Here is a 27,411-nt window from a genome sequence, read left to right as displayed (position 1 = left end):
ACAAACAAATTAACAACCACACCTCTCCCATTTGAAGAAAGAAATACAGTCTGTTCCAAATTCAGTTTTGTTTTCAGAACAACATAAAAAGTAACATAAATCTAAACAACTGACTAACACAAAATTCACCACAGCTTTTCTCAGCCTGGTAGCTACTATTACAGGATGGTTCTAGAACTGCTTCCCATTAGACTATTTCTGCCTCACATAAAACCTTTGACATACAGGTTTAAAATATACAGGGGGAAAAAAAGTGCATGAAGCTATGATTCCAATTACAGATGTGTCTGTAAAATACACTTGCATTTTCTACTAAACTTAGCAGTTCAGTAAGTAAACAGTAAGAGATTTGCAGTTTGTTGAATAACTTTTTTATTTCTCTTCCAAGAAAATGAGAAGAGACACAAACCTGATCTGTAACCTGATCTCTTCTCCAATTAAGCAGTGAAGAATACCACTTCTCTATTTCAAGAAGACAGACAGCTACTAACTCATATTGCAATCTTAGTCAGGAATCTGCTTAGATAGAGTTACAGTAAATTAAAAAAAAAGGCAAAATAATTAAAAATTATATTGATATAAAAAATAATCATTTTCTCAGAAGTGAGAAGTTTTCAATCTTGAAAATTCAGCCAATTTTTTTTAATATGAAAATCATTCTGCACATAAGCTCACTACTATTGTCAGTTTAATCATCTGCATATGGCTGTACACTTTGGACAGAACCATGAGTAACTGGTAATTCAAAATGTGGCATTTATTTACCATGCTGCTCCTGGTGTGGTTAAAGGAAGCCCTTTATGCCAGCAATCAAGCTCAAGTATGTTGAATGTATTAAAGTGCTCCCATACTAGTTTGCTCAAATACCTTGAAATAGAGAGAAACTAGTAGTCTGAAATAAAATGTTTGCTATTTTAAACAAAAGTCCTTGCTGTCTGCATTATAGTTTAAACAAACAAACAAACAAAAAAGTACTGTTCAAACTGTGCAACCGTAACCTTTAGTGGGAAATTCATAACAAAACTCGCTATTCTGGAAAACATACTGCCCTCTACTGATCCGTGTAAAATACAACTAGTATTAGTGAATCATCAACGATTAGAGGAATATTGCACCATCTACTGTTGAACGAGTTACGCAACTCCTTTCTCTACATGAACTTATTTTTCTGAAGGTCAGAGAAAATTGTCAGTGGCCACAATCCTTCCAAAGTAGAAGACTAACTGTAAATAAATCAGAAGCCACTTGAAGGAACCATTTGCAGCTAAATTAATCTCCCTAGCTTCTACCTGCGATTTGTTCTAGTTTTTTTGCCCCTTCATAATAAAAAGGATTATGGCCAGTCAACAGCACTAATCAAAAGTCAGTCACCTGCAAACTAGGGTGCAGTCTTAATTCTCTCTCTTTTTTTTTTTTTTTTTTTTTTTTCTCAAATAAACTAAGCAAGGTCATTTTGATCAGTAAGAGAAGTCATTCTCTGAAGAGTTCTTTGAACCAATGGCCAAGATGGATAAAGAGCTCTCTATAAAGAATTCAAGAATACTTTCAGCACAACTTTCTGGTTAAAATAATACCAGACCTCAATGGTAGCTGATCAACTGAATTTACAAACTAACATGGAAAGCCATTCTATCCATCTGAACGTAACTTACACAGACACTAAGTTAAAACCAAAAAGCAGCTTTGTGCATAGTGACTTAAGTATGTGTACCTTGTTAAAGATGTAACATAATTTCAAACAGACTCTGAGTCAGGAAAGCCCTCCACATAGAAGAAGCTAAAAAAAAAAAAAAAAAGATAGTTTTCCATTTTTGTTAAAAAATCATAGGCAAATTGTTTCCAAATTATTTGCGCCTTAAACCAGAATAGTTTTAATTAACAACATTGTTTAAGAAGGTAATTAATCACTGAACCACTTGCTGCCAGAAAAAAGATTAGTCAACAGTGACCACTATCTCCATCTAAGCGAAGAACATCACACAGCACAGGAACATGCTACTGACAGAAATTTAAAACTAAATGGTGTCATCACAAATTATATTCATAGATCTTAAACAGTAAATCTAATCAACTGCGTCTGAAATAAGCATTATCATGGGCTCCAACAGAAGCATCTAATTTCTTTCTTAACTCCTTACAAAATTCCCTTGTCCACAGCTTGCTCCAAGAACCTAAACTGCTGCTGTCTTTGTTAGCAGGACAGAACTGAACTGGAAGGGCAGAGACTAGGGCTGGAGAAGATCAAGTAAATGCATATTTTGAATAGGAATTACCCCCAAAATATTAACTTTGCCAATGTCCTAGTTCTGCAATCAGAAAAACACAAATTCATATTTGGTTAGTATAATGAAAATTTTCACTGTAAAGTGCTAGAAGGAAAACAAATAAATTCATCCTTAGACTCAAGTAGGAGAGAGCTCTGAATCAGTTGTAATGAAAAGTTCCATCTCATTGAAAAACAACAACAACAACAACAACAACAAACAGTAGATAATGTTCAAGGACAAGGTCTCGGTCTGCTGCCCCAGTACAGTCAGCAGTCCTGAATTCACAAAGCCACAAACGCACGGCCAAGGACAACTTTGCAACAGCACAAAGTTTTAGCATTTGCTTTACTGCTACCTAGCAAAGAGCCTTCAATTTGCTGTCTTCCCCACTAACCCACCTTACACAAAAGTACAACAGTTTAAAAAACAGCTGAAATAAATAAACCATATTTTTTAAGTCCCAAAAGCAACACTATTCAAGCAAGAAGAGAAATAAGAACTCTGAAACAGAAGTGATTTCTTCCAGCACTTCTGTGCACCCAGCAAAAAGCATTGTCCCCTGCTCTGCAGTCTCTATCGCTATCCTAAAACAAACAGAGCAGAGAACAAGTAGTGAAGAAAATGAAGTTGAAAAAACAGAGCAAAAAGGCACGCCATGGGTGTGAATTTCAGAAACTACCTGAAGAACTGAAGTAGGGCAAAGGCAATGTCTGGAAATCTAAGGAGTAAACTCATAATTTGGAGACTAGTAGTGGCACACACTTCAAGATGTAATATTTGACCTTTACTTTTCCAGTTTCATGGAAAGATCTCACCCTTGATATCTGGATATTTAAGGACTGCAAGATTCTAGCTGTCTCCCATTATGCATAGTTCTTTATACTTCCTCAACTAAGGACAAAATAGAAAGGGAGAAAAAAACCTACAAAAGCAAAACATCCATTAAGCACTCACAAGAAAACAGGACTGAGAAGTAACATTTAGTGATTTATAAGAGACTGAAACATATGCCTGGAATTATCACATTTCCTTTGAAAACATGTATATTTCACCATAGCACTTCTACAAACTGCACGTGATAAGATTGTAAATAAATACAATAAGAACATCATCCTCTAATATCTCCAAAATATACTTTAATATTTTGGCTACAAGTTTATGTTTACCTAATATCAACTACTGTTCCAATAACCTGCTTGCTGCTAACATGCCTTATACAAAACTATTCTTCTATTACATCAGAGGACTGTGCTCAGTAAATTCCTTCCAGTGAAAGGATTAATACATGACTAGCTGGCCAGAAGCTGGCCAGAACACAGAATACACCAGAGCCAGAGAAAATATTCCCGTATTTATGCTCTGCACCACCAGGATGTCTCATCTGTACTGTGCCCAGATTCACAAAATTTATTAAATATATTTCCAGTCTCCCCCAGTGAAGACTACATTTCTACTTTGTTTGTATCTGTTCTTCATTCAATTATCATGAACCTGTAATTCTTTTAGATAGTTACATGGCTCAACTTCCCTCAGAGTGCAAGGATACTTAACTTCTGATCCAAACAGATACAAAAACTAGGCCAAAAATTATCTACTCCTGCTTCTAATGAAGCAGATTTAAAGAACAGTAAAATATGAAGACATTAAATGAAAAAGTATATAGCTTGTAAACTGTCCAAAAATCATATGCCTAACTATTAAAAAAGAAAAAAAAAAAAAAAACCAAAAACCTCCCTCTTACGTCTAACAAGCAAGCTCTTATATTCTTAATTTCCAGTAGTTGGACAAATTGAGGTACAGTAAAAAATTAGTTGCTTATGCATTACTCACATTCAGTAGATTTCTGAAATTAATTTTTAAAATATATATAGTTAGTATTTAGCCCCACAGTTGCAATATCTGTGGACTCAGGAAAACCTCATGACATTCAGTAAAGCCAAGGGCTTAGTTTGCACCAGGGTCATGGTGACCTCTGCTATCAGTACAAGCTAAATAAGGATATAGAACAGCCCTGCTGAAAAGGACCCAGGGGTACTGGTGGATGGCAGCTGGACACACAGCAGTGTGCCCACAGAGTCCAGAAAGCCAACCGTAGCCTGGGCTGCATCAAAAGGATGTGGCCACCAGGTCGAGGGAGGTGATCCTGCCCCTTGGTGGCAACATTGGAATATTGCAAAGTTTGTACAAAATTTTTCCTTGATGTCTGGAGCTGTCATGAACCCACCAAGATAAAAATAATTCACCCTTATCTAATAATCCATCCAAATCTACCTGAACCACTTCAATCCGAATGTCCTGATCCACTTGTTGATTGTTTTGATGTTCGTTAGTGGCTCGACTCTTGTGGATAGAAGCATCGTCAAGACGTATTTGTACAACTGAAATTTTCCCTCCAGGCAGCAATATCTTTCCATAATGCACCTGCCAAGATGTGTTTACCTCTGTGCTGCCAATTGTTCTGCCTCCTTGTGAAATAAACGGAGCCTCCAGATCATTGAAATCTTCCATGCCAGAATCTTCTCAAATTAATTTTTGTTTTTCAGCTAATATAACTCAGATATTTTCATGGATGTGATTAGCAGAAAATACAGTCTTGCTAGTCTTTAAAGACTATTAACAGCAATCCAACAACCCACAGCCACCTCCATGTTTTGAAGACAGTTTATATATTGGGAGAATGGGAAGGAAAAATGGATTGGATTGAAACTCTATGTAAATTTCACATCTGGATACATTCGAATCAATCAGGGCAGAGTGGTACTAACTAGTTTTTTTTTAAAAAAGTCTATTTCTACATTTTTAGCACGAGCTCCTTACAAAGTAAGATTCTGTAAGTACTCTACCTACAGTGAGTATCCTCCATATAGACTTCTGTATGGCTGAATTGCTCATCAGTCATTATCAGACACAGAGAAACTAATAGCATTTGGGATGAAGATAACAAAAGAAAGAACCAAGGCTTAAGTCTGGGTGAGAGAAGGATAAAAGCAGAATAGGATGAAATACATATAGGACTGGAGGAGACAGTAATGGGAGAAGGAAGACATATATATATATATATATATATATATATATATATATATATATATATATATATATATATATATATGGATTGTCCACAAAGGCTGTCAGTCCCTACCAGGCCTGGACCTATACTGCCCACTTCTGGCACACTTTCCTTGTTTGCCACACAGAACTGAGACCTCCCTGCAACCTGTTTGTCCCTGTGCCACTCTGCTTTATAATTCTATAAGAATCCCTGGACTCCATTATGAATAAAATCTCCCTTTTTACTTTTTTTATTATTTAAATTACACTACAGTAAATAATGCAAAGCTAAAAACTGACATAAATTTGGACTGCTTTAGCAACCTGAATTCAGCCTGTGTGTGTATTTTTATCACAACAAGTTTTTTACCTGACCTCACTTTATTCTCACAGTGGGCAAGACAAGGCATGGAGATGAAACCCTCTGGGTCTGTACCTCAACCAAACTGCAATGTCTAATTGCTAGAGCAGCCAGAAGGCGTGCAGGAAAAAGCAAAACTACAAGAGAAAGTAGAATGATTTTGATATCATTAGCCTAGTTCTGACACTGTTCACAGCTCTGCAGCATTAGTATAAACTCAGTGTTTCCAGGACACTGTGGATTCTTCTTTATTTTTAAGGTCCACAAAACTTGTTTCCAACTAATTGTGATGGTAGATATTCACTACTACATCAGCATTCAGTGGAAGTTCTATTTTAAACGTGAGAAAGTGAAAAGAACTCAGGAGAGGAAAAAGAAAGAAAAAAGATAGAATTAAGCACAATAACTCACATTTTGAATACTGTGATTTCTGATGTCTAACATTTTCACAATCTCACACTAAGTGTTTCTAAAGGATTAATACCAAAGAGCAGAAATGAAAAACAACTGAAGGCCCACATTATTCGTTTATTACAAGTCAAAGAAAGATGAGTATACAATAGAAATAATATGAAATAAACCATGTAATCAAAAGGAATTAAAAAAATCCAAATACTTTCATGCAAACCATAAACTCCTAAAATTGGATTAAGACAAAGGGAAAGAAGGACAAACTATTCTAGCCAGCCATGACTTTAGGGCTGCAAGCAAGCAATGCCCTGACTCCTGTACAAAAGCCATCAGTGCAAGCAATCTCAAAAGGTATTTGAGAAGCATTAGAACAGAACTGTACTCCAAACCAGGGTTTAAATTCTTAACCAAGCATCAGCTTACTTGAATACTACAACTAGAAGTTACAGTTTGGGCCTTGTACCTCGATGCAGCATAATGTTCAGCTGTACAAACACTTTCCACTTTGAAATAATTTGTATAGTAACTCCGATAGATGCACACAGTTTGGGAATATGTTACTAAGGTATCACTGAAAATATTCATAGAACAAAAACTTCCACGGACAGTATTTTGAGGGAAAATAGCAAAAAGAATCAATTGAGCTAATGACAACAATTATGGGGAAAATTAAATATGTCTGAGCCATTAAATCAAGCTTGAAATATTTGTCTTTCATTTTTTCTTCTACTACAAGGCCTTCTAGCATTGTGAACATTCTGTACATCATGGAAAGTGGCGAAAATGAGAATGGTGGGTGCTTTTTAAAAAACAAAGGCAAAACAAAAAAAGAATACTGTTAGCAAAACACTGATGTAAGCAAGAAGATGCAGAACACCAACAAGGTTAAAGTTGGGATCACAGCTCCACAAAAAAAATTATTCTGTGACCACAGTCAGAATCCATTTTGCCTCAAAGTTGGAGAAACAGTAATACTAACAAACCTTTGGTCTCTGAATACAACACAGTATTATTGCAAAGCAATGTCAAGACTGTCTTTGCACTTGGTAGAAAAAAAAAAAAATTAAAGATTTATCTTACACAATAAATTCTACACTATTGAATGGAAGTTCCTATATTATCAACTCTGAAAGTATCCGTTATCCTGATTCAACAGCCTTTCAGGAAGCTGTGTTCAGTCAAAGGAGGGAACAGGCCGCAGGTAGACCTCACACATATTGGACAGGCTACAACTCTAATGGAAAGACCTGTTTGACCACCAACTGTTTGACCACCAACTAAGGTTCATGATGTGACCAAACATTTCCTTGAGAAGTGCCAAATGTTGGTCTGAAATTCCAGGTATCAGCATGTAGGTAGCATACAGCCACCACTGTGGGCTCCTTCTGCATACAGCAGTCACTTTTTCTACAAATTCAGACACCTTAGCAGTATCCTAAACTAGAAACTGTAACATTACCACAGCCTAATCCCTAAGGAGCTCTTACTAATTTTTATTTGTAATAAGATACCTGCAGCAACAAAATCGCTAAGCATTCATATTTATCTTGAGAACAGTAGTTTCCTAAAACTGCAATGAAAGAGCCCACTGTATGAACTGCACTGCTCAAACCTTACCTTCAAGTAAAGCTTTGGGGGATTTATAAGACTATCCTTAGAAGGGAAGGTGCAGCATTTGTACACTGGGCATATACTCTACTATTCATTACGAGAGTTTTACAAACACCCAGCTCTTTCTGTTCCCACGCTGATCATTCCCATACACACACACACATAAAATAGGTGAAAGCTGTAGTGCTTAAAAATATAAAAAATATAATGTTCCCGTATATATTCTTTTTAATGTCAACCAAGACCTTAAAAGTATACTTTCCAGTCAAATGTAATCCTATTTTTTTTTAATTTATTTTAATTTTTACAGCCCTTTTTAACAGTTACTTAAGTTTAAGTAAAAGTTTACTTTGAAACTCCTTCCAGAGAAGTTTCATGGTTAATCTTCTGACTTTATGGTCAGAAGGAGCTTAATGAACATTATGAAAGATTCATTTTTTAACTGTTCTGCTGAAAAATTAACATACTAGTTTACAAGTTCAATTTTCAAGGTGCATGCATGCAAGTTCCTAATACTTGTATTAATATTGTATTCCTAATACTTGTATTATTATTATTAAAGCTGTATTATACTTTTTATTGAGAGTATTATTATTAATAGCACTTATTATTAAGAGTAAACTGAAGATCTGCTGCAGTTAGAATCCTATACAAGGCTGCAGTAGCTCATATCTGAGAAAGACTCATACTCTTACTAAGAGTCAATAATTTCATACTCAGACTTACTGTGAGTAAGAGTATACTCAAACAGCCACTCTCCTAATTAGCTATCTGTACAATAGGTTAAACGTCCTCTTTTTTTCACTGAGAAATACCTCACTTGGATACTCACATGGTCATGTGTTCCCAGTGTTTCAAGTAGATTTTATTAAACTACCTCATCTTTCAAGGCTGCATGCTCAAGATACACCAGAGAGCAATTAAGGATGCACTATTCTTCATCATGAGATGTGAGAACATGGAGAAACTAAAAACAAAATCTAGCTAAAACAAACACGTCAAATCTATGCATTTAAGTCAAGAGCATTACTCACACAAATTAATGGGCAAACAACATTTCACATCTTTTGCATCTCTTTTAATGCTTTCTTGAAAATGTACTGCAAATATTGAGGAAATAAATGCAGCTAAATGACTCCTGATTACATTTTGTTTTTCACAAAGCAATAGTTCAGAGCACTGAGACTGATTAGAACGATTAGATGTTCCACACATACATTATATTACTTTTCTCTATTTCTCCAAAGAATCCTTATAGCAGGAGAACCTACATGAACAATCAGAAGATAATCTCTTTGCCATGCCATCTTGCAGGAGTGGATAAGGGGTGGGAGAGAAGGAAAGTCAAGCAAACAAACAAAAAAACAACTTTAATTTAGTCTACACTTTTCAAAAACAGAACTGCCCCCCACAAAGGCAGTAGATCACACACTACAGCCACCAGTCCATGTAGCACATGGACTACCAGTTACCAACTAGTTTTGACTATCTGAGCACTATAAGGTACAAAAAACCTTTTAGTTGGCAGTTCTGTCCATCTTCATGCTAGTCAACATTTGCAGCAAGGCAGCTCAATGACAGACAGTAACAAACAACATGTATTCAGCAAGGAACAAGGAGCAAAAAGTCTGTGAGAAAAGATGTAGAATGAATCAAGCAGAACTACCTTAAATAAATTGTTCTATACCAGTCAACACAGGTACAGAACATAAGCTGACCAACTACAATTATTTCATAGAATCATAGAATGGATTGAGTTAGAAGGGACCCTTTAAGTTCATCTAGTCCAATCCCTATGCTGTGGGAAAGGACATCTTTACATCAGTTTGCTCAAAACCCTGCCAAACCTGACTTCCAAATGTGAGGCTGCCACAGCTTCCCTGGGCAACCTATTCCAGTGTCTCACCACCCTCACTGTGAAAAAGATCCTACTTATATCCAGTCTCAACATACTCTATTTCAGCTTAAAGCCATTGCTTCTTACTCAGACACATTCCTATTAATAGACATTTTTATATTTTGAAAGGCAGAAATAACTTCATCAAACACTCACCAATGTCCTACTACAAAAACAATGACAGGATAACTAATTTTTCATCATTTTTACAGAGTAAACTGAACTCTCATAATTGCAAGGTAATATACAATACAGAACAGTGCTACAAGAGCAGTAAAAACATTTCCTGTTTAGCAGTGTCCCCCAGGGGTCTGTCAGGGGACTGGTGCTCTTTAACACCTTTATCAGTGACATCGATGATGGAATCGAGTGCACCCCCAGCAAGTTCGCTGATGACACCAAGCTGAGTGGTGCAGTTCACATGGTTGAAGGAAGGGATGCCATTCAGAGGGACCTCAACAGGCTTGAAAGGTGGGCCTGGGTGAACCTGATGAGGTTTGACACGGAAAAGTGCAAGGTTTTGCACTTGGGCTGGAGGAATCCCAGGCATCAGTACGACTGGAAAGAGCGGTCCTTGAAAGCAGCCCTGTGGAGAAGGACTTGGGGGTCCTGATGGATGAAAAACTGAACATGAGCCAGCAGTGTGCCCTTGCAGCTCAGAAAGCAAATGGTATCCTGGGCTCCATCAGAAGAGGAGTGGCCAGCAGGGACAGGGAGGTGATTGTCCCCTCTACTCTGCTCTTGTGAGGCCCAATTTGGAGTACTGAGTGCAGGTCTGGAGCACCCAGTACAAGAAAGAGAGAGAGCTGTTGGAGAAGGTCCAGAAGAGAGCCACAAAGATAATCAGGGGGCTGGAGCACCTCTCACTACACAGACAGGCTGAGGGAGGTGACCTTGTTCAGCATGGAGAAAAGAAGGCTGTGGGGTGTCCGCATTGCAGCCTTTCAGTACTTAAAGGGAGCCTACAGACAGGAGGGGAGTCAGCTCTTTGAAAGGATAGATAACAGCAGGATAAGGGGAAATGGTTTTAAATTGAGGGAGGGAAGATTTAGATTGGATGTCAGGAAAAAGTTCTTTACAGAGAGAGTGGTGAGGCTGCCAGAGAGGTTGTGGATGCCCTGACCTGGGAGGTGAACAAGGTTGGGTGGGGCCTCGGGCAGCCTGGCCTGGTGTTACCTGTGGAGGTTGGTGACCACAGGTGTGGGGGTTGGAGATTCATGATCCTTCATGATCCAACCCAGGCCATTCTGTTATTCTGTGATTATGTGAAATGTGAGTTTAGGCTACCAGTTCTCCTTTGAAGTATTTGGAGGGGAAAAAAATATTCCAACATTGCCAGGAAACAGTTTTCTGTCATTTTGATGTAAAGAAGCTTGATGAAATAACCTATGGTGACTGCTACCTACAGACTGATTGATTTCCAGGACAATTAAGCATTCACAAACACTTTAATGTACCAATGCCCACTTAAACAGATTTTAAGGGATCATACATCACCGTGTTTGCAACATCTAGGTTGGTTTTGGTCACTCCTATGTAATGGCAGATCTAGCATTTCTTGCAGCATTCTCCAGTGACTCCTTACTATTACATGAAAACACATGCAACACTTCAAACTGTAAGCCTTCTGGTGCAATGGCAGGTCAAACTGTCCTCTGCTAAGTATGGAGGCCACAAGTGCCCTCCACCTCCCCCGAGAAAGCTGGGGAGCAGTGACAAGGCCCAGGCCAGCAGCTGCAGACGCACCTTCAAGGGAACACAAAGGATCAGACGCTGCTTATAGAAGTGCAGGTGCTTTAGTTCCAAGTACTGCCCCCTAGCAGCACGCGGCAGGAATCGTGTCCTTGTGCGCTTCCATCTCCTGTAGCCCAAGTCCTGCTTAGGGCAATCAAAGGAACCCGCAGGAAAAGCTGCCCTTCACCACCACAGCGGCCGCCCCAAGGTTCGAACCCGCGAAAGTCACAGCCTCTCGGGCGCAGGCGCTCAGGGGAAGCCTCCCTCGACTTCCGGTTCATGGGCAGTCCCCCTACGCATCGCCTCACGCGGCCTGCGCGCAGCTGCGGTTGTAGCCGGAAGTGTGTTTCCGCTAGAGAGTCGGTCTGGGCAGATACACGTGCTGTCGGATTAACTCATTTACAGCGTGGGAAGTGGTCGAACCAGTTTCGGACAGGAGACTTTTTCTGTTTTGATTTTGAGCTGATCACGACTCAGCGGCCAGCTGAGCGCACAACGATTCGGCTGAGGACACGAGCGTCTATGCAGCTGCCAGGACCCAGACAAGCCGCATCCCTGAGCAGGCGGCGCTCCGTGCTCTGCTCATGCGCAGGAGCGGCCGAGGCGTGCTGCTGTGCGGGCCGGGGGTTGAGCAGCTGCCGCCATGGGGAAGCTGAACGTGGTCATGCTGCGATACCTGTCCAAGGAGCACTTCCGAGTCCTGATAGCGGTGAGTGGGCAGGCGGGCGGCGGGCGGGGAAGTCTTGTCGTCCTGGCATGGCCGCGCAGGCTGCCCGCTGGCGCCTTGCCCACCCAAGGAGTGCGGGAGGGAGCGCTCCGAGCGGGCAGAACTGCTCCTCCACCCGTCCCTGAGACAGCAGCCAGGCTGCCGATCTGTGGTTGGCACTCTACGAGTTTAGAGCACCCAATACAAGAAAGGCAGAGAGATGTTGGAGAGGGTCCAGAGAAGAACCGCAGAGATTATCAGGGGGCTGGAGCACCTCCTCCCTACAGAGGCAGGCTGAGGGAGCTGGGCTTGTTCAGCATGGAGAAAAGAAGGTTGCGGGGTGACCTTACTGCAGCCTTTCAGTACCTAAAGGGAGCCTACAGACAGCAGGGAAGTCAGCTCTTTGAAAGGGTTGATAAGTGCAGGATAAGGGGAAATGGTTTTAAGTTGCGGGAGGGAAGATGTAGGTTGGATGTCAGAGGGAAGTTCTTTACAGGGAGAGCAGTGAGGCTGCACAGAGAAGCTGTGGATGCCCCGTCCCGGGAGGTGTTCAAGGCCAGGTTGGATGGGGCCTCGGGCAGCCTGGTCCGGTGGTGTTACGTGTGGAGGTTGGTGGCCCTGCCTGTTTGGGGGGGGGGGGAGGGGGGTTGAGATTCGTGATCTTTGAGGTTCCTTCCTGGCCATTGTGTGATTTTGTGAAGACGTTAGAATTAAGTTACTCATCTGAGAAAAGTGGTTTTACACTTGGGGAGGATCTGATCTATTCAGCTGCTGAACATTGGCTAACAGACCCGTTTTTCATTTGCTCTTTTAGGTGGAAATGGGAATGAAGAATCATGAAATAGTTCCTGCCAGCTTAATTGCTTCTATCGCAAGCCTGAAGCATGGTGGTTGTAACAAAATTTTGAGAGAGCTGGGGAAACACAGGCTCCTGGCTTATGAACGAACTAGAAGTGAGTTTGGTTTATGTGTTGGGCTCCTCTCACCCCTTCTTATGCTATAGTACCATTGCTTGGCACACACAGACATCTGGAGCATTTTCTCATTTTCTCTGCTGTCTAGCCTGGGAACGTGGATTTGTTTAACAACAAATGATGATGCTGTCTGTTTAGCTGCTGATTCCAGTAGATCTCATAGACAGGAAAGAGACAAAAGGAGAGCAGTTAAATCTCCTTCACTCCATTACAAAATTCATGGAAATATGAAATAACTATTGGATAAGGTAATATAAAAGTGCATGCAGAAATCAACCCAAATGTGCTACAGCCTGCACTTCAGCAGGAACAGTTACTAAAGTATTTTTTTTTCCTTTCCAAGTAGTAGTAGTCAAGTAGTACTTGTAGTAGTAGTACTTAATCAAGTAGTAGTGTAGCAGGCCCTTGCCCATTTCCTTCAACCTTGTAGTTTCATCTCACTTTTGAGTCTACATGAAATTCCTTCCATTTTGGTCTCCATTCTTCAGAGTTTTAAGGATTGGTTTAGAGCCTCACAACAATCCTATATCCCTGCTAGATCTCCTAGGTAATTATCTTTGAAAGTAATGCCACTTCCATGCCATTTGGAGTATCATAATTGCTTGTGCTGTTGAGGTGCTGATAACATTTCTATCTTTTATCCAGTTAATTTTTCTAAGACTTGCAGGAATTGAAACATTTCATCAAATTTGGCTGATACTAGCCAAGAGGAAATGTAGTACTTGAGTGTTTTGTATCATAAGCAGGAACAAGAAACTTGACTAAAACTAGGCTTTTTTTTTTTGAAGCTAACGTGTCTGTAGTAAGGAGTAAAATGTTTTATAATTTATTTTTATTTAGTGGTCCAGGGCTATCGGTTAACAAATGCAGGATATGATTACCTTGCCTTGAAAACTCTGTCTTCCCGGCAAGTCATCAGTTCTGTTGGAAATCAGATGGGTGTTGGCAAAGAATCAGGTAATTCAAAAAAACATTTCAATTTTTTTTTTTTTTTTGAAGGAAACGTATCAGTATTTTTTGCTTGTATTTTGCTAGAAACTTGGTAAATGTATCTCTAGATAGTCATCTCAGTTAAACACCAAGATCTGTGGCTCACTTCATGATGCTTTTGACTGCATTTGGTTGGTGTTTTTTTTTTTTTTGTAAGAGTGTTGTTCCAGTTTGACCATTTTGTCCAAATTTTGATTCATCTCTTAAAAGGTATTTTGCTGACAGATGCAAAATGTCACATGCTTCATGAAGAATTCTGAAATATTTTATCAAAAATATAACTTCAGTTTTTTTGTTCCACCTGTAAAATAAAATAATGTAAAATACCATCAAAATTATTGGAGTGTCTTGGTGTCTTGGTTTCTCTTACGTATAGGTTGTAATTTGGCATAGCATGTCTCTCTCATCATTAAAGAAAGAGACTTGTCGTAGGCAAATGGTAGAAATGAAATTAAGAGGTTGGTTCCTTGGGATTTGTCTCCAGTCAGTAGAAAGAAGGCAGCTTTTCCAGCGTGTTATTAGGAACACTGGAGTTTGGCATCTGACCTGTATTTCCCTGTTTGGAAGTTTATAATTCCACGCTGTACAGATGGCCTGAGGAAATACCAGTCTGTTGTGATTGTAGGAACCTGAAGCCAGAGAGCTTGAATTGTCTCAGTTCTATTTCAGTTACTTTTACCTCCTGGTATGAAAGATGTTTCAGATAACATCAGTATTTCTGCTAATGGAGAACCATAATCTCTTCAACAATAATTTCTTCCATCTCAGATCACTAATAGACAGTATATAAATATAGCTTTCTTTAATGTTGGACTAAGTGTCGTAGACCTTTCTATGCCAGAAATACTTTTTCATTATAGACTTGTCAGGTATTTATTTCGTATTGCTGTTTCTCTTCTAGATATTTATATCGTTGCAAATGAAGATGAGCAACAGTTTGCAATGAAATTGCACAGGCTTGGTAGAACTTCTTTTCGCAGTCTGAAAAACAAGCGTGATTACCATAAGCACAGGCATAAAATGTCATGGCTTTATTTGTCCCGGCTAGCAGCAATGAAGGAGTTTGCCTACATGAAGGTAGGAGGCCATTTGCAAAGTATCAACAATGGTGGAATAGACTGGAAGATACTTCTCATGCTGTCTTCTCATCACTTTGTATTTGCAGTACTAGTAGAATTTATGCTTGTTTTCCTAGTGGACTTAAATTATGCATTTCAGAGAACATCAGTTTTGTATTCTTATATAGTGTCCGGTAATATAATGAAGCCTTGCAACAAAAGTCGTACAAAACTGAAGCAAGTTTTCCTCCTGAAATCCAAGAGGATTTCAGTTGAATGTTATTATTACTGTACAACTTTATGTTGTCTGTCTGAAAATCTCAATGAAGGCATCTGAGTAACCTGCAGAATGCTGCTTCCACCCTAAGATTTTGTGTTTATCTTAGATTGGAGTTTGTAGTACACACACTGTTTTCTTAACAGTTTTCTTTTTATTTTTTAATGTGTTAACTCTTTCAGGCTTTGTATGACAGAAAATTTCCTGTTCCAAAGCCTGTAGACTACAACAGACATGCAGTTATTATGGAGCTCCTTGATGGCTATCCTTTGTAAGTACTGAAGCTTGACTTCTCTGTTTCACAGAAACCTAACAATTGTAAGTTCAGTAAGGCAGCAGGGATTGCATTTTTCCTTATCATGTGAGTGAATTCTGACCATAGTAAAGCTGCTTGGCCTGCAGTATTATTTGTTCAAAGAAACTAGTGAAGTAGACTTAGTTTATTTAAAGTATGCAATACACTGAAAGAGCAATGTGATGCAGATGTTAGTGTTGCAACTGATTTCTGTGCAGAAATAGCATATTCTATTATGTTCATATTGAGTTATATTTCCTCTGCATTCTGAGATCAAGTTCATGATGCATGCTGTGTCAATTTAGAAAGATTACAGTTTTCAAATCCAGAGCTTGTGTTTAAAAATATAAGGGGGAAGGGAGAGTGAGGAGAGGTTGCTCTGTTTACACGTATACCTATTGCTGTGTCGTGTATACTCTTTTTTTATAAGAGGAATACTTTTCTTGAATTGTGCAAAATCTTTCAGTGATTTTTAAAAAAATTGTGTGTGAATGAATGGTTTGGTTGCATAGCTGAATGTATTTGATACTTTATAAAATGTAGAATAGCCTAAGTGCTTACCCAGAGATTTAAAGCATCACGTGCTAGAACAAAAAGTCTATGTTTTGATATGGTATTGAATATCAAAAATAGGAAGCTTAATCAAAAAGTGATTATCCCAAAGTATAACAGTTGAAGAGAAACATGGAATAAGTGCCTTTTAAGTAAGTGCCTTCAATGTATTCTGAATCCCCTTTTTTTGTTAAATAATTCCTTGTCCATCCTTTAAAATGGTTTCATGTGGGCATCTGCAGTGGAGTTTTACCATGCTCAGCCTGTTCTGCAGTTTTAATCTGAAGGAGATGCTGGATGAAAATTATTTCAAATGAACAACAATCTCAGAAGATACCAGTTAACACGATTTCCAGATTCAAAGAACAAGGAGTATATTTTATGATATAAGACCTGACCATATGAGAAATGTTACCAATTAATTTTTTCTACCTGTACAAAAATGTTCAGCAGCAGCAGCATGTTTGAAAGCTGCTGGACTTTCCTTGTGCTTTCTTTCAGTGTTGTGCAGCTGATAAGCTCTTCTAACACTAATGTTGAATTCAGGCCAACATGCATCACAAGAAAATTTTAAGTTCTGGCTTCTCCTTAACAGTTTTTGTATAATAAAACAACTGCCTCTTCATGCTGTTTAAAAGAAGGTGATGTGTATTTTGCCCATTTCCAGTACTTTGTTTTCACTGCTGTGTATTTTAGAGTGTCCTAAGCTTTTTATGTTTTGGATCCTCACCTTACCTTCCAACCTAGTCTTGAAAATATGTTTTTGTGAATGAAATTATGAGGCATTTGAATATGAGATCACCTCCTGTTTCAGTACAGGACTTCCTGTTGTGAAGTTAGGCTTATCTTAAAAAAAAATCCATACATAAAAATTTGCCGATGCATTATTTAAATACTGCAGTACAACAGAAGAACTGGTGAGAGGACAAGGGGCAATTGGTATAAGTTGAAAAGCTTATAAGGAGAAACTTTCTCCCTGTGAGGGCAGTGTGACAGTGTGTCACAGGGCAGCTAGAGAGGCTTGCACAGTCTTTCTCCATTCCTGGAAGCTTTTCACCCCCATCATGGGAATTCCTGATAACTTTATGTCTGTTTTCAGAGCTCAGCCAGGTTTGAGGTGGTTATCAGAATAGACACCTCTGGAACTCCTTTGTAACTTCAATTACTCTCTCCTTCCGTGAGATTTAATTGGTATATCTTACCTATATTTATTAAGTCCTTCAGGGTTCAGGATATTTTATTTGAAATTTCCAGGTGCCAGGTGCGCCACATGGAAGATCCTGCTTCTGTCTACAGTGAATTAATGGAGTTAATTGTAAAACTTGCCAATCACGGTTTGATTCATGGGGATTTCAATGAATTCAATCTCATACTGGATAATGATGACCATGTCACTATGATTGATTTTCCACAGATGATATCAACATCACATCCAAATGCTGAATGGTAGGTAAAAAGTTTATGGTATTTTCAAAACAGGTAAGTTAAGTTCTGATAAAAGCAGTCAGACATGCTTTATGCTTATAACCTGCTACTACTTCTACCATTTTTATCATGTGTCCCAAATAATAAGTATAGTTTGATTTGTGAATGAGTGGAAATGTCTAGGATATATTTATAATTAATTGCTCCTCAAAGAGAATGATTTATTTTGGTTAAGGAATACTTAGAAATAAACTGTATACTATTTAGATAATTAGCTTTTTTTTCTAGATGCCAAATAAGTCATTAACTTGCAAATAAAATGAGTAATAAAAAAGTACACAATAAAATCTTGTCATTGCAATAGATCTTATTACTTTGGTTTTTGGTTTTGTGCATTTCTGTGTTTTTTACAGGTATTTTGACAGAGATGTTAACTGTATTAAGGAGTTCTTTAAGAAACGCTTCAACTATGAGAGTGAGCTCTTCCCAGAATTCAAAGACATCAGGTAGAAGATGCCAGCTAAATCTGGGTTCCCTCATCTTTGGTTTTCTGTAGGCTTTATGGAAAGAGCTGATGCCTGTTTGAGATGTTTATAGGAGACCTGTGGAGGGGAGAAAAGCCAAATTAAGCAATTTGAAATGTTTTTGTTGTTCTTACAGTAAGAAGGCTCCCTGTTTTCTTCACTGTCAGTTAGTGAAATGGTATCCAAAAGCTAATGAATGCCTTAAAATGGTCTGCTTTCTCCTCTGCCTTTCTGCTTTCTGCTGAGGGAAAAAGATCAATGCAAAACATTAATACAAACGGTAAATACACAGGAAATGTTACAGTGATGCAAAATCAGCTTCTTCCACTCTTAAAAGCCTTAACAGTTCTGGCATATTGAGTATTAATGTAGGTTTTAATTTTAAATTTATTTTACAGAATGGTAGTAAACATGGTGACTATATCTTCAAATATTATCTTCAAAGTTTAGACATAAGGAAAAAATATTTACAGTTAGGGTGGTGAGGCAGTGGCACAGGTTGCCCAATGTGATTGATGCCCCATCCCTGGAGACTTTCAATGGGAGGCTGGATAAAGCCCTGGGCAACCTGATGTAGCTGTGGTGTCCCCATTCATTGCAAGGGAGTTGGACAAGATGGACCTCAGACGTCCCTTCCAACTCAAAGGATTCTGTGAAGTTTTATTTATAATATTGTTTGGTTTTTTTTTGAAAAGTAAAATAATTTTTCATGTACTTTGGGAGAGAAGCTGTTGCAATTAGTAGGTTTTTATGTCTTTCTTAGCTCTTGCTCAAGGGACAATTGCACTTTCATCAGTGCGTGTCAGTGCACCCTTTATTTTTCTGTTTGAACAAGTATTATTTAAAACCAGATTATGTTTATGTTAAAATGAAATTATTGAAGTAAATAAATACTTATAAATACTTACTATCTTAGAGATGGAGTCATCTTCTGTGGCAGTTTGCTTCTGCTAAGCCACATTCTGCTAAGTACCAAAGCCCAACATTGTCTTGTATGTTTCAACAAAGTAACACTTTTTTTAATACTATGGTAATTACAATTTATGGTATTTTATGGCACATCCATAGCAGGATGATTTAACATATTGAAAGAAAACCTTCTTTTATTGCTCTTTTTCAGAAGAGAAAGTTCTCTTGACATAGAGATTGCTGCCAGTGGATATACGAAAGAAATGCAGGAAGATGATGAACTGCTTCGCCCATCGGGCTCTGACAAGGATGATCATGCAGCAGAGGTATCAGAATTTGAAGAATTTGATGAGAGTAACCTCAAATTCTTCAGAAGTAATCAGGAAGATAATGCAGAATTAATACAGGAAGAGGATTCTGAAAGCAGCACCTCTGAAGATGCAATGTATCACAATGAAGAGTCTGATACCACTGAAACTAGTGAAAATCTACAAAAACTGAGTTTGTCAGAGTTGAGCTCTGCCATAACTAAGGTTGAAGGGCAACCTGTGCATTGTAAATCCAGTGAAGATGCAGAGAGTTGTGTAACTGTGTTTTCTGAGCATGAAAAGATGCTCCAAGGTACCTCAGAAAATCAGACAGCTCAAGGAGAGTGCTGCATTGACAAGGAAAATGAAGATGATGAATGTCCTGATCTGGTTGACTTGTCAACTTTAAACAAGAAGTTGAAGCCTTACAGGTAAATATTTTTACTGTATAACCATGTATTTCCTGCACTGCCTCCCAGTAAATGAAAATCTTACAAGTAGTTCAAAAGCAACTGCTCTTCACCACCATAGTTCAAAGTGCCAGCTAAGAATTAAATTTATTCTTAAAACAGTGCATTAATATATTTCCTGATGAGGCATTACATGTACAGTACCAGTCATAAGTATGATGCAACAGTTGTCCTGTCCTGTAGTAATAACAGGCTGCTTTTCATGTGTGCAGTATACAAGTGCCTGTTGTGCAGTACTTCTTCCTGTCATAAATGCCTGTGTTGAGCTGTTAGTGTTAATGTTTCCAATGGAAATGTTCTGTAGTACTTAGATGTTCTGCTAGCAGTTCAAATTATGTCTCAAAAATGTTATGACTAAAATGTGATTATTGTGAACACAAAGGGTGTTAATTTTGCTAGGTGGAATAAAACACAACTTTACATATTTCAGAAATGAAGATAACATACCTCATATTGCTGAGAACAAGGCAAGAACAAGGACCACATCAGTCAGCAGTCTTGGGAGCTGTTCAACCATTCCACCGGTAATTATTACTGTTGTTACTGCATTATTATCATCTAGTTCACTCTGAGACCGTCTTAAATTTCACATAGATGTTAGTAGAATTCTTCTAGAATTATTTGGTTTTCAGTGATTACTAACCATGTACCTCTCTGGTTTGCAGTTACATGGTCATAGACAAATGGTACTGATAATTTTCTAATTGCTGACTTGTGAATTATATCCAGCACTTTACTCTATTGGTTGCTCTTTTTCCTGTTACTATGCTTGTGTAATTTTGTGTAATTTGTAATTTGTGGCAGGTATAGGTCATACAATCTGTTCTTTCATTTCTCTTACTAGAAATGAATTCTGTTCCACAATTAATGTTTTTGTATTTTAGAAGTGAATATTTATGTGAAAATTTAACCTGCTCCGTTTAAAGATTTCTTCATGCTTTGTTGAAACACTTATATCTGCTCATTTTAGTAATGGTTTCTCCAATAATTTGAATTTAACTTTCAGCATTATACAAATCAGGAGATTTTGCAGCAGAATTTAATGTCTTTTTTTCAACCACAGTCTATACATTAGTCAGTACGACGTCTTCCATTACGTTTTAAGAAGTACATTCTAGTTTCAAAGGGAAAAAAGGACTGTTATATGTGTAAATAAATGTATCAAGAAACGGCATGTCTGGAAGTTGTCTCAAGACATTTGTACAGGGCTTCATGTTTGTTAGTCATTCGAGTTCTTACTGTATAGAGTGGCTTTGTATCTTCTTAAGGAGACAAAGAATTAGATTTGATTTGTGGAATGGGGTAAAGAAGAGCCAGAATGACCTGCCAGGAGTTCTTTAATCTCTGGTGCATGAAGTCTGATGTGGTTTTTTTTTTTTTTTCAGCTGTTGGATTTTTGTGTATGGTTTTTGTTTTTTTTTCCTCAGTTTGCTAACTAAAGTTTGCAGGATTGGTTTAAATTTCAATTATTATACTTCTATTCACCATTAGGTGGTAGCAGTGGTCATGCTGTAATTCTAGAAACCTTTCTGAGTGTTTAGAGGGTGTGTGTTTATTCTGTAAGCAGACACATAGAACTTTGTTAGAAAATATTCAAATGGCATGTAAGTACCTAATATTCTCTTCTAAAAGAAACATAAGAGCACTTCGGCAGAAGAGGCTTCCTAGAGATGCAGCTACATAAAAATCCTGTTTATCCAGTTTACCTTACGTAATCATTCCATTTGCATGCTCATACACTGAGTAAAATGATGTTTCTGTCCGTTGATAAATCTTATTTGAAAGTTTGAATGCTAGAAGTAAATGGCAAAACTAAGAGGAGGATATGTAGATGAGTGAGCTATTTCTAACATGAGGACATGATTACAAAACTAAAACAAACAAAGGTACTGCAGTAGGATCCACTGTGACTGATGCTAGTACTTCTCTGTTGTTCGTATAGCTTTCTCCATGGAGAAACATATTAAACCAGATTTTCAGATTGAACACAGAGAAGAAATTCTTACGGACATAAATAAGCAATATGGTAATAGCAGTAGGTACAGTCATAACTGGGAGAATGCCAAAGCAAAAGCAGCAAAACAGCAAAATGTAAATTTGTTTACTCTGAAATTTTTCTGTTTTTGCTTATAGTGAAGTTTAAGATGGTGGTTACACAAATGAGATTTGCACGCTGTGGTTGAACAGTAGAATTTTGCAAATTTACTCTATGATTACAGATCATAGTGTAATATACCTGGTATACCTTGTGTTTTAAGATTTCTTGCTTGAACTGTGAATAAAATCATCTGCTCACTACAGCAGGAGAAGTAGAGAAGCCACCTTTAAGGGCTCTACCCATACAAAGCAGAGAATGACATCTTTTTTGCTGACAGAACGAGAACATTAGTGGACCAGTTTTAACTAATTCTGTTAACTTTTCTTCAGGAATTTTTGAGGAATATTTTCCAAAGTCCTTGTTGGTAAATTGTGAGGTGAAACAGATAGATCATAAACAAGATTAATGCAACATATTGCCTGTTGACTGAGAGAGGTCAGTCCCTCTGTGCCCCTGCCTCACATGGGTACCCCTGAGCAGTCCCACTGGCTGCAGCTCTCCCAGCACCACTCTGAGACAGCTCTGTGCCTTCATGTTCCAAATGACAAATCTACAGCTGTAACTATTAAATTATGGATTGATTTTTTTATTATGGATACTTTTAGCCATATGCAATACATAGTAGAACTCAGAATGAAAACAAAAGGGTAAAATAGCATGACATTTCTTAAAACTACTGTAGTCATGTTTTGTTTTTTTTTAACTGATCCATTGTAGTTCAGGCACTTATCACTGTGCAAGATACCATTTAAAATGCTACTTACTAGAGCTAACACGAAAAGAAAATAATAGCACAGATAATCTTATACCCCTTTAGATGCTGGAGCCTTGAACAGTGAGTGTAGCATCAAAGTGGAGTTCCAAGCCACACAACCACCACGTGGACATTTTCTGTAACAAAAGTTCTCCCCTTTCAGTCAATCAAACCATATATGACTGCCTCACAGGGAAACACCTCTGTTCATCATTTCTGCTATCAAAGACAATGATGTTTTTGTGAGGACTTCTTGCCACTCTATTGAAATAAAAGTGTATAAGTGAAAATAAAAGTGATAAAACTGAAATTACACAGCAGTCATAATCACTGGTACCAACCAGGGGCTGCCTGCTAGCTTCTCTGTTACAAACAGCTGGCTGAGATTGCCGTGAAGCCCAGGGATCTGTGCAGAACAGCACATGGCTGAGGGTTGCAAGGAGCAGTTTTGGATACACTGGGGTTAGCCCTGGCATGGATCACCAGCTTGTTGTCATGCAGCGGTTTCCAGTTAGGATCCCCACTGCATGTCCTGGTTAGTAGTGAAAATACAGGATCATTGTACTGTGTCTTTGTATTAAATGATTTTCAGAGAAGTTCTGATACTGAATTCTTTCTTTGCAGGAAATGGTGAAAAAGAAGATAAAGCGTCAGCTGACAAAACAACAAAAGTCTGCTCTGAGACAACGACTGCAGAAAGGAGAGGCAAATATTTATACCAAACAGCGTCGAGAAAATATGTACAACATTAAGTCAAGCTTGGACGCAGCTAGTTTCTGGGGATAATTTATTGAAACTACTGTAAACATCAGGAAACAAATAGTACATACAGTTGAAAGAATGTTATTAATAACAGATATTCATTTTATACAATGGAGCAGCAGCTCTTCTATACAACACTGTTCTTTTGAAAGCTAATAAATATCATTCTTGTTCCTATGGTCTTGTTTGGAAAATTTTCTTTTGTGTTTCTAGTTAAAAACCACTGACTGTAATTTAAGCTAAATCTAGATGTGATCCTTTAACTGTAGAAATTGCCAACAGTACCTTGTTTTAAATTGATTTTACTGTGTTTATATAGATTAAAAATCTTCCACTGTGCAGAGGATTTCTTTTTAAAATATCCCTTCCTTCAAGGTTAGAGCTAGTTTTTGCAATGACATGAAGTTTCAGTGCAAAATGCTGCCCAGTTATAAACGTTTGGCTTAATTAAAAATCACAAGGAAATATTAACAAATGGCCTTTCTTTTCTACCCCATTAGATTTTTCTATTCCATAAGATTTCTTGTGACCTTGAGCAAACACCATCAAACAATATAACGCTATTCATTCTTTGAATTCTTTATCAACTCTTTTTTTAACTTTCATTCTAAGCAGTCTCACATAAAAAATCTTGCCCAGAAAGAAGTGTAACAAGTGCTTTATGGATATGGCAGTCACTTGGGTTTCAGATGTACCTGTGCAGTTACCAGTAAATTTAATTTCTTTAGTAACTCACATATAGCAATGAGAACCGTGAACTTCTCTTTTCAAAAATATTACCATATCTTTTATGTTATATCCTGGGGCTCTGAAGGCCTAAAAGATCAAATGCTTTGATGTATCTGCACTTAAGATATGAGTTGTAGCCTTTCTGCAGAAGGATAACTTGGTGAAGTTTAAGTTATCAGTCTGTAGTTTCCAACATCATACATCTTCTATTTGCCAGGGGGAAATCAGGAATTTGAATGATACTTTAGATGTTACGTGCACACATCTGATGTTATCTGTTCTACCCCTTCTACCTGATATTCAGCTTGTAGTTAATTGAAGAACCATAAGCTTTGTTCTGTCTTGAAGCATGCTCTTGATTTGAAAGCTACTAGCTTTGGTCTTGCTGTTACAATACAAAAGCTAGTATTGCCAGCATCTGTACATGTCCTTAAAGCCATGGCAGGCCAGTGACAAGATGCAAGAGATAAATGCTACCTGAAGCATCGCAGCTGTGGGAAAGCCTGGTGACAGAAGGAAGCCCAATTAAGTCATAGATATAAGTGATTGCAATCAAGATACACAATCCTATTTTCTGATCCAGATAGAACTCATTTTATCTGGAGCAGAAATGTGACCTAAGTTAATTTAATTACATTTCTATTTCAAACATCCAGAGGAAAAAACATCCTTGTATGTTTCTAGGCTGTTATCTATTAAGAGGTTGTTTCAGTGACAACAGTATTTCAGTTGCAGTTCTTTGCCTAAGATGTGTGTGCGCTTCTTGGCTTCTAAGTCTGAACTTTTCACAGCGAATGAGTTCTTTCTGATGCATGACCTTAAGTCTGTGTTGGTAATGGGTTCCAAAAATACACAAAGGCTGTCCCGCTTGATTCAGCTCCACAGAACAGAAGCGGTGATGGAAATCTTTGCTGTTTATTTTCACAGTGTTCCTTTAAAACATCCATTAACTGTTTTAAAAGTACTCTAATGGATGGCTGTAAGTTATCATTTCCTTTTACTGGAGTTAGTGAGGGAAGAACAGCCTCATGGTTACCACTTAATATATCTTTATTAAGCTTTTTTTTTTTTTTTTCTTTTTTCTTTTTTTTTTAAAGCAGCAGAATTCCTGAAATATCTGAAGTCACTGAAGGTCACAGCAACGTTTGCACACAGTAAACTTCGGAGTGCTATTTAGAGTGGACTTAAGGAAACGCAGTGGTTAGGACAGCAGCGTTGCAGCTCAGCAGCAAGGAACGTGGGTTGTAACAAAACCTGTTCAATGTATTTTAGTAGTCATAATGGTGGTTCATTATCTTGTAGGCAAAATTTGAAGATAGGGAGTGGATACACACTGTACAATGCACTTGTTATATGCAATGGTAGGTGTTAGAAGAGATACAAGTTTGTGTTGCAGTTTTCCATCCTAAAAAAAGATAAAAGTTGTTTGGAAACATGGAAGGAAGGACTATAGTAATTAAAGAACACTCTCGTGTGTCTTTTTTCCAAACCAGGAAGACTTTACAGGAACTGAAATAAGAGCGCTTTGTACTGGCAGCGCAGCCCTGATTGGTGCAGCTTGTGGCTGTTACACAGATGTGCTTGGCAGCACCGTATGTACGTTTGTACTTCAAGTTTTCACCATTGCATCTGTGTCTGTCCTGACTGGAGCGCTCGTTGAGGCCACTGCACTTTTCTCTTACATGTTAGTAGTTTAACATACTGTCATTTTAATACACACTGTGTAGGGAGTGAGGAAAAAAGATTCAAATTCAGTTAACACACCACAAGTTTAATTTTGCTATTTCAATCTATTTTCCTCTTGCTGTTAATATCAAAGTCCCATCCCTGCTACAGGACTAAAGGAAAAAGAACATACTTCCAGTTTGCTGCTGTTATTTCTCAGCAAAAATCTGCTTCTTCCACAGTACTGCGTGTGGAGAAGCTTTACAACTTAATGAAGCGTCGTATCTTCAATCTTCTACAATTTGAGAGTCTGGGGGAAGCGAAGAGGTTTTCTCCTTCACTTGAAATAAACCTGAGCGGTCTTAGCTCCAACACACGGTCCCCATCCAGGCGAAACGCAGGTCTCTCCCCCCTGCCCGCTGACGGGTGTGCTTCGCAGGAGGAAACCGCGCACTGAGCGTGCCAGCCTGCTTTGCAGCTCCTCAGCGCTGCGCACGGGGAGGTGGGCCCTTGGAGCGCCTTGGAGTTTGAGGCAGTGCCTGATTGGGAGACGAGGGGAGACTCCTCAGGAGCCCGGTGCATCAATGAGCTGCTGCAGGAAGGCTGAGCTCGGCTCACTCGGGCATGAGGACAGTTGGTGGCCGCTGTCTGGCAAAGCAGGACGGAGATGGACAGAACCCTGGAGTCTTTGCAGCTGGTGATTGCCCGAGTCCTGCCTCACAGAGACCCTACCCTGGTGTTTAAGGACTGTAAGTACCACAAAACTGTCCGGCTTCTCTCACAGCGTGTTTCTTATAGCTGAGATAGTAAGAGAGAGAAGTAATAAGTAATCTGCTTGCATCTGTGTGTGAATCACAAGCTGTAGTTGTTTTAACTCTGCCTATCGCAGGCAGTGTTGCTGGTTGCGTTTGGAGTTTGCATTTGACAGACTTGATTCAGAGCCTTTTCATAGGATACTTACTTGCATCCCAGAAACTACTCCTGGTGAAATTTTTACTAATGACAATCCTGGAAAGCTTTCTGTCAGCTCCCTTCCTCCAGCAATTAGTTTGGACTATGAAACTACATTTCTTTTTAACTACTGATTCTGTAAAACTAATAAATAAATATCACAATCTTTATGCACAGATGCAATGTGAGAAGATGTTTTCCTGCAGGCATGGGGAATGTGAACTGTTTTCCAGTTTCCAACTTGCCAACAGCTGCACCTTTCCAAAGCACGCCACAACTGCTTGCCTCGCTGTCCTTTCTCGCTCTCTTGGTTTACAAACTGTGTAAATGGGTTCTGAAGTGCTTTGCAGTGAGTGCTGCACAGGAAACTGCTCTCTTAACACACTTTGAAACAAACAGAGTGGAATGTGGTTCACGTCGTGGAAATGTGACTATTTAAATTGTGCTTTATGATGAGCACAGGGCTGTACGTGGAATGAAGTGCTGTTTAATTGGCAAATTTTTACAGAGCACATTCACATTGCCATAGATTTCACACAGTAGTGGGGTAGAAACCTCCAATAAATTGAACAAACAATAGCTAAATCTCATTGTTTTTACAGTTTCCTCCAGAGGTGAGGAAGATCTCCCACAAA

General features: G+C 38.5%; 2 protein-coding genes across 4 annotated transcripts in view; both read left to right on the top strand.

Moving 5' to 3' along the window:
• The first annotated feature begins 11,638 nt into the window (after positions 1-11,638).
• RIOK2 (RIO kinase 2) lies at positions 11,639-23,608 on the top strand. The gene is made up of 10 exons (XM_048931869.1): positions 11,639-12,038; positions 12,850-12,988; positions 13,850-13,966; positions 14,901-15,076; positions 15,517-15,605; positions 17,436-17,627; positions 18,020-18,112; positions 19,251-19,778; positions 20,248-20,341; positions 23,294-23,608. The coding sequence occupies exons 1-10, from the start codon at positions 11,973-11,975 to the stop codon at positions 23,453-23,455; spliced, it is 1,656 nt and encodes a 551-aa protein (XP_048787826.1). The 5' UTR covers positions 11,639-11,972; the 3' UTR covers positions 23,456-23,608.
• Positions 23,609-23,731: 123 nt separating this feature from the next.
• LIX1 (limb and CNS expressed 1) overlaps positions 23,732-27,411 on the top strand; it is a 38,503-nt gene continuing 34,823 nt past the window's right edge. For all 3 annotated transcript variants that reach the window (XM_048931877.1, XM_048931876.1, XM_048931875.1), the window contains exon 1: positions 23,732-26,574. In XM_048931877.1, coding sequence (XP_048787834.1) covers positions 26,493-26,574 — 82 coding nt within the window. In that variant the 5' untranslated portion in view covers positions 23,732-26,492. The remainder of the gene's footprint in view (positions 26,575-27,411) is intronic.

The sequence above is a fragment of the Lagopus muta genome, chromosome Z, assembly GCF_023343835.1.
Source record: "Lagopus muta isolate bLagMut1 chromosome Z, bLagMut1 primary, whole genome shotgun sequence".
Classification (NCBI taxonomy): Eukaryota; Metazoa; Chordata; class Aves; order Galliformes; family Phasianidae; genus Lagopus; species Lagopus muta.
Note: the sequence above shows the minus strand (reverse complement) of the source record. Positions and strands in the feature narration are given on the sequence as shown.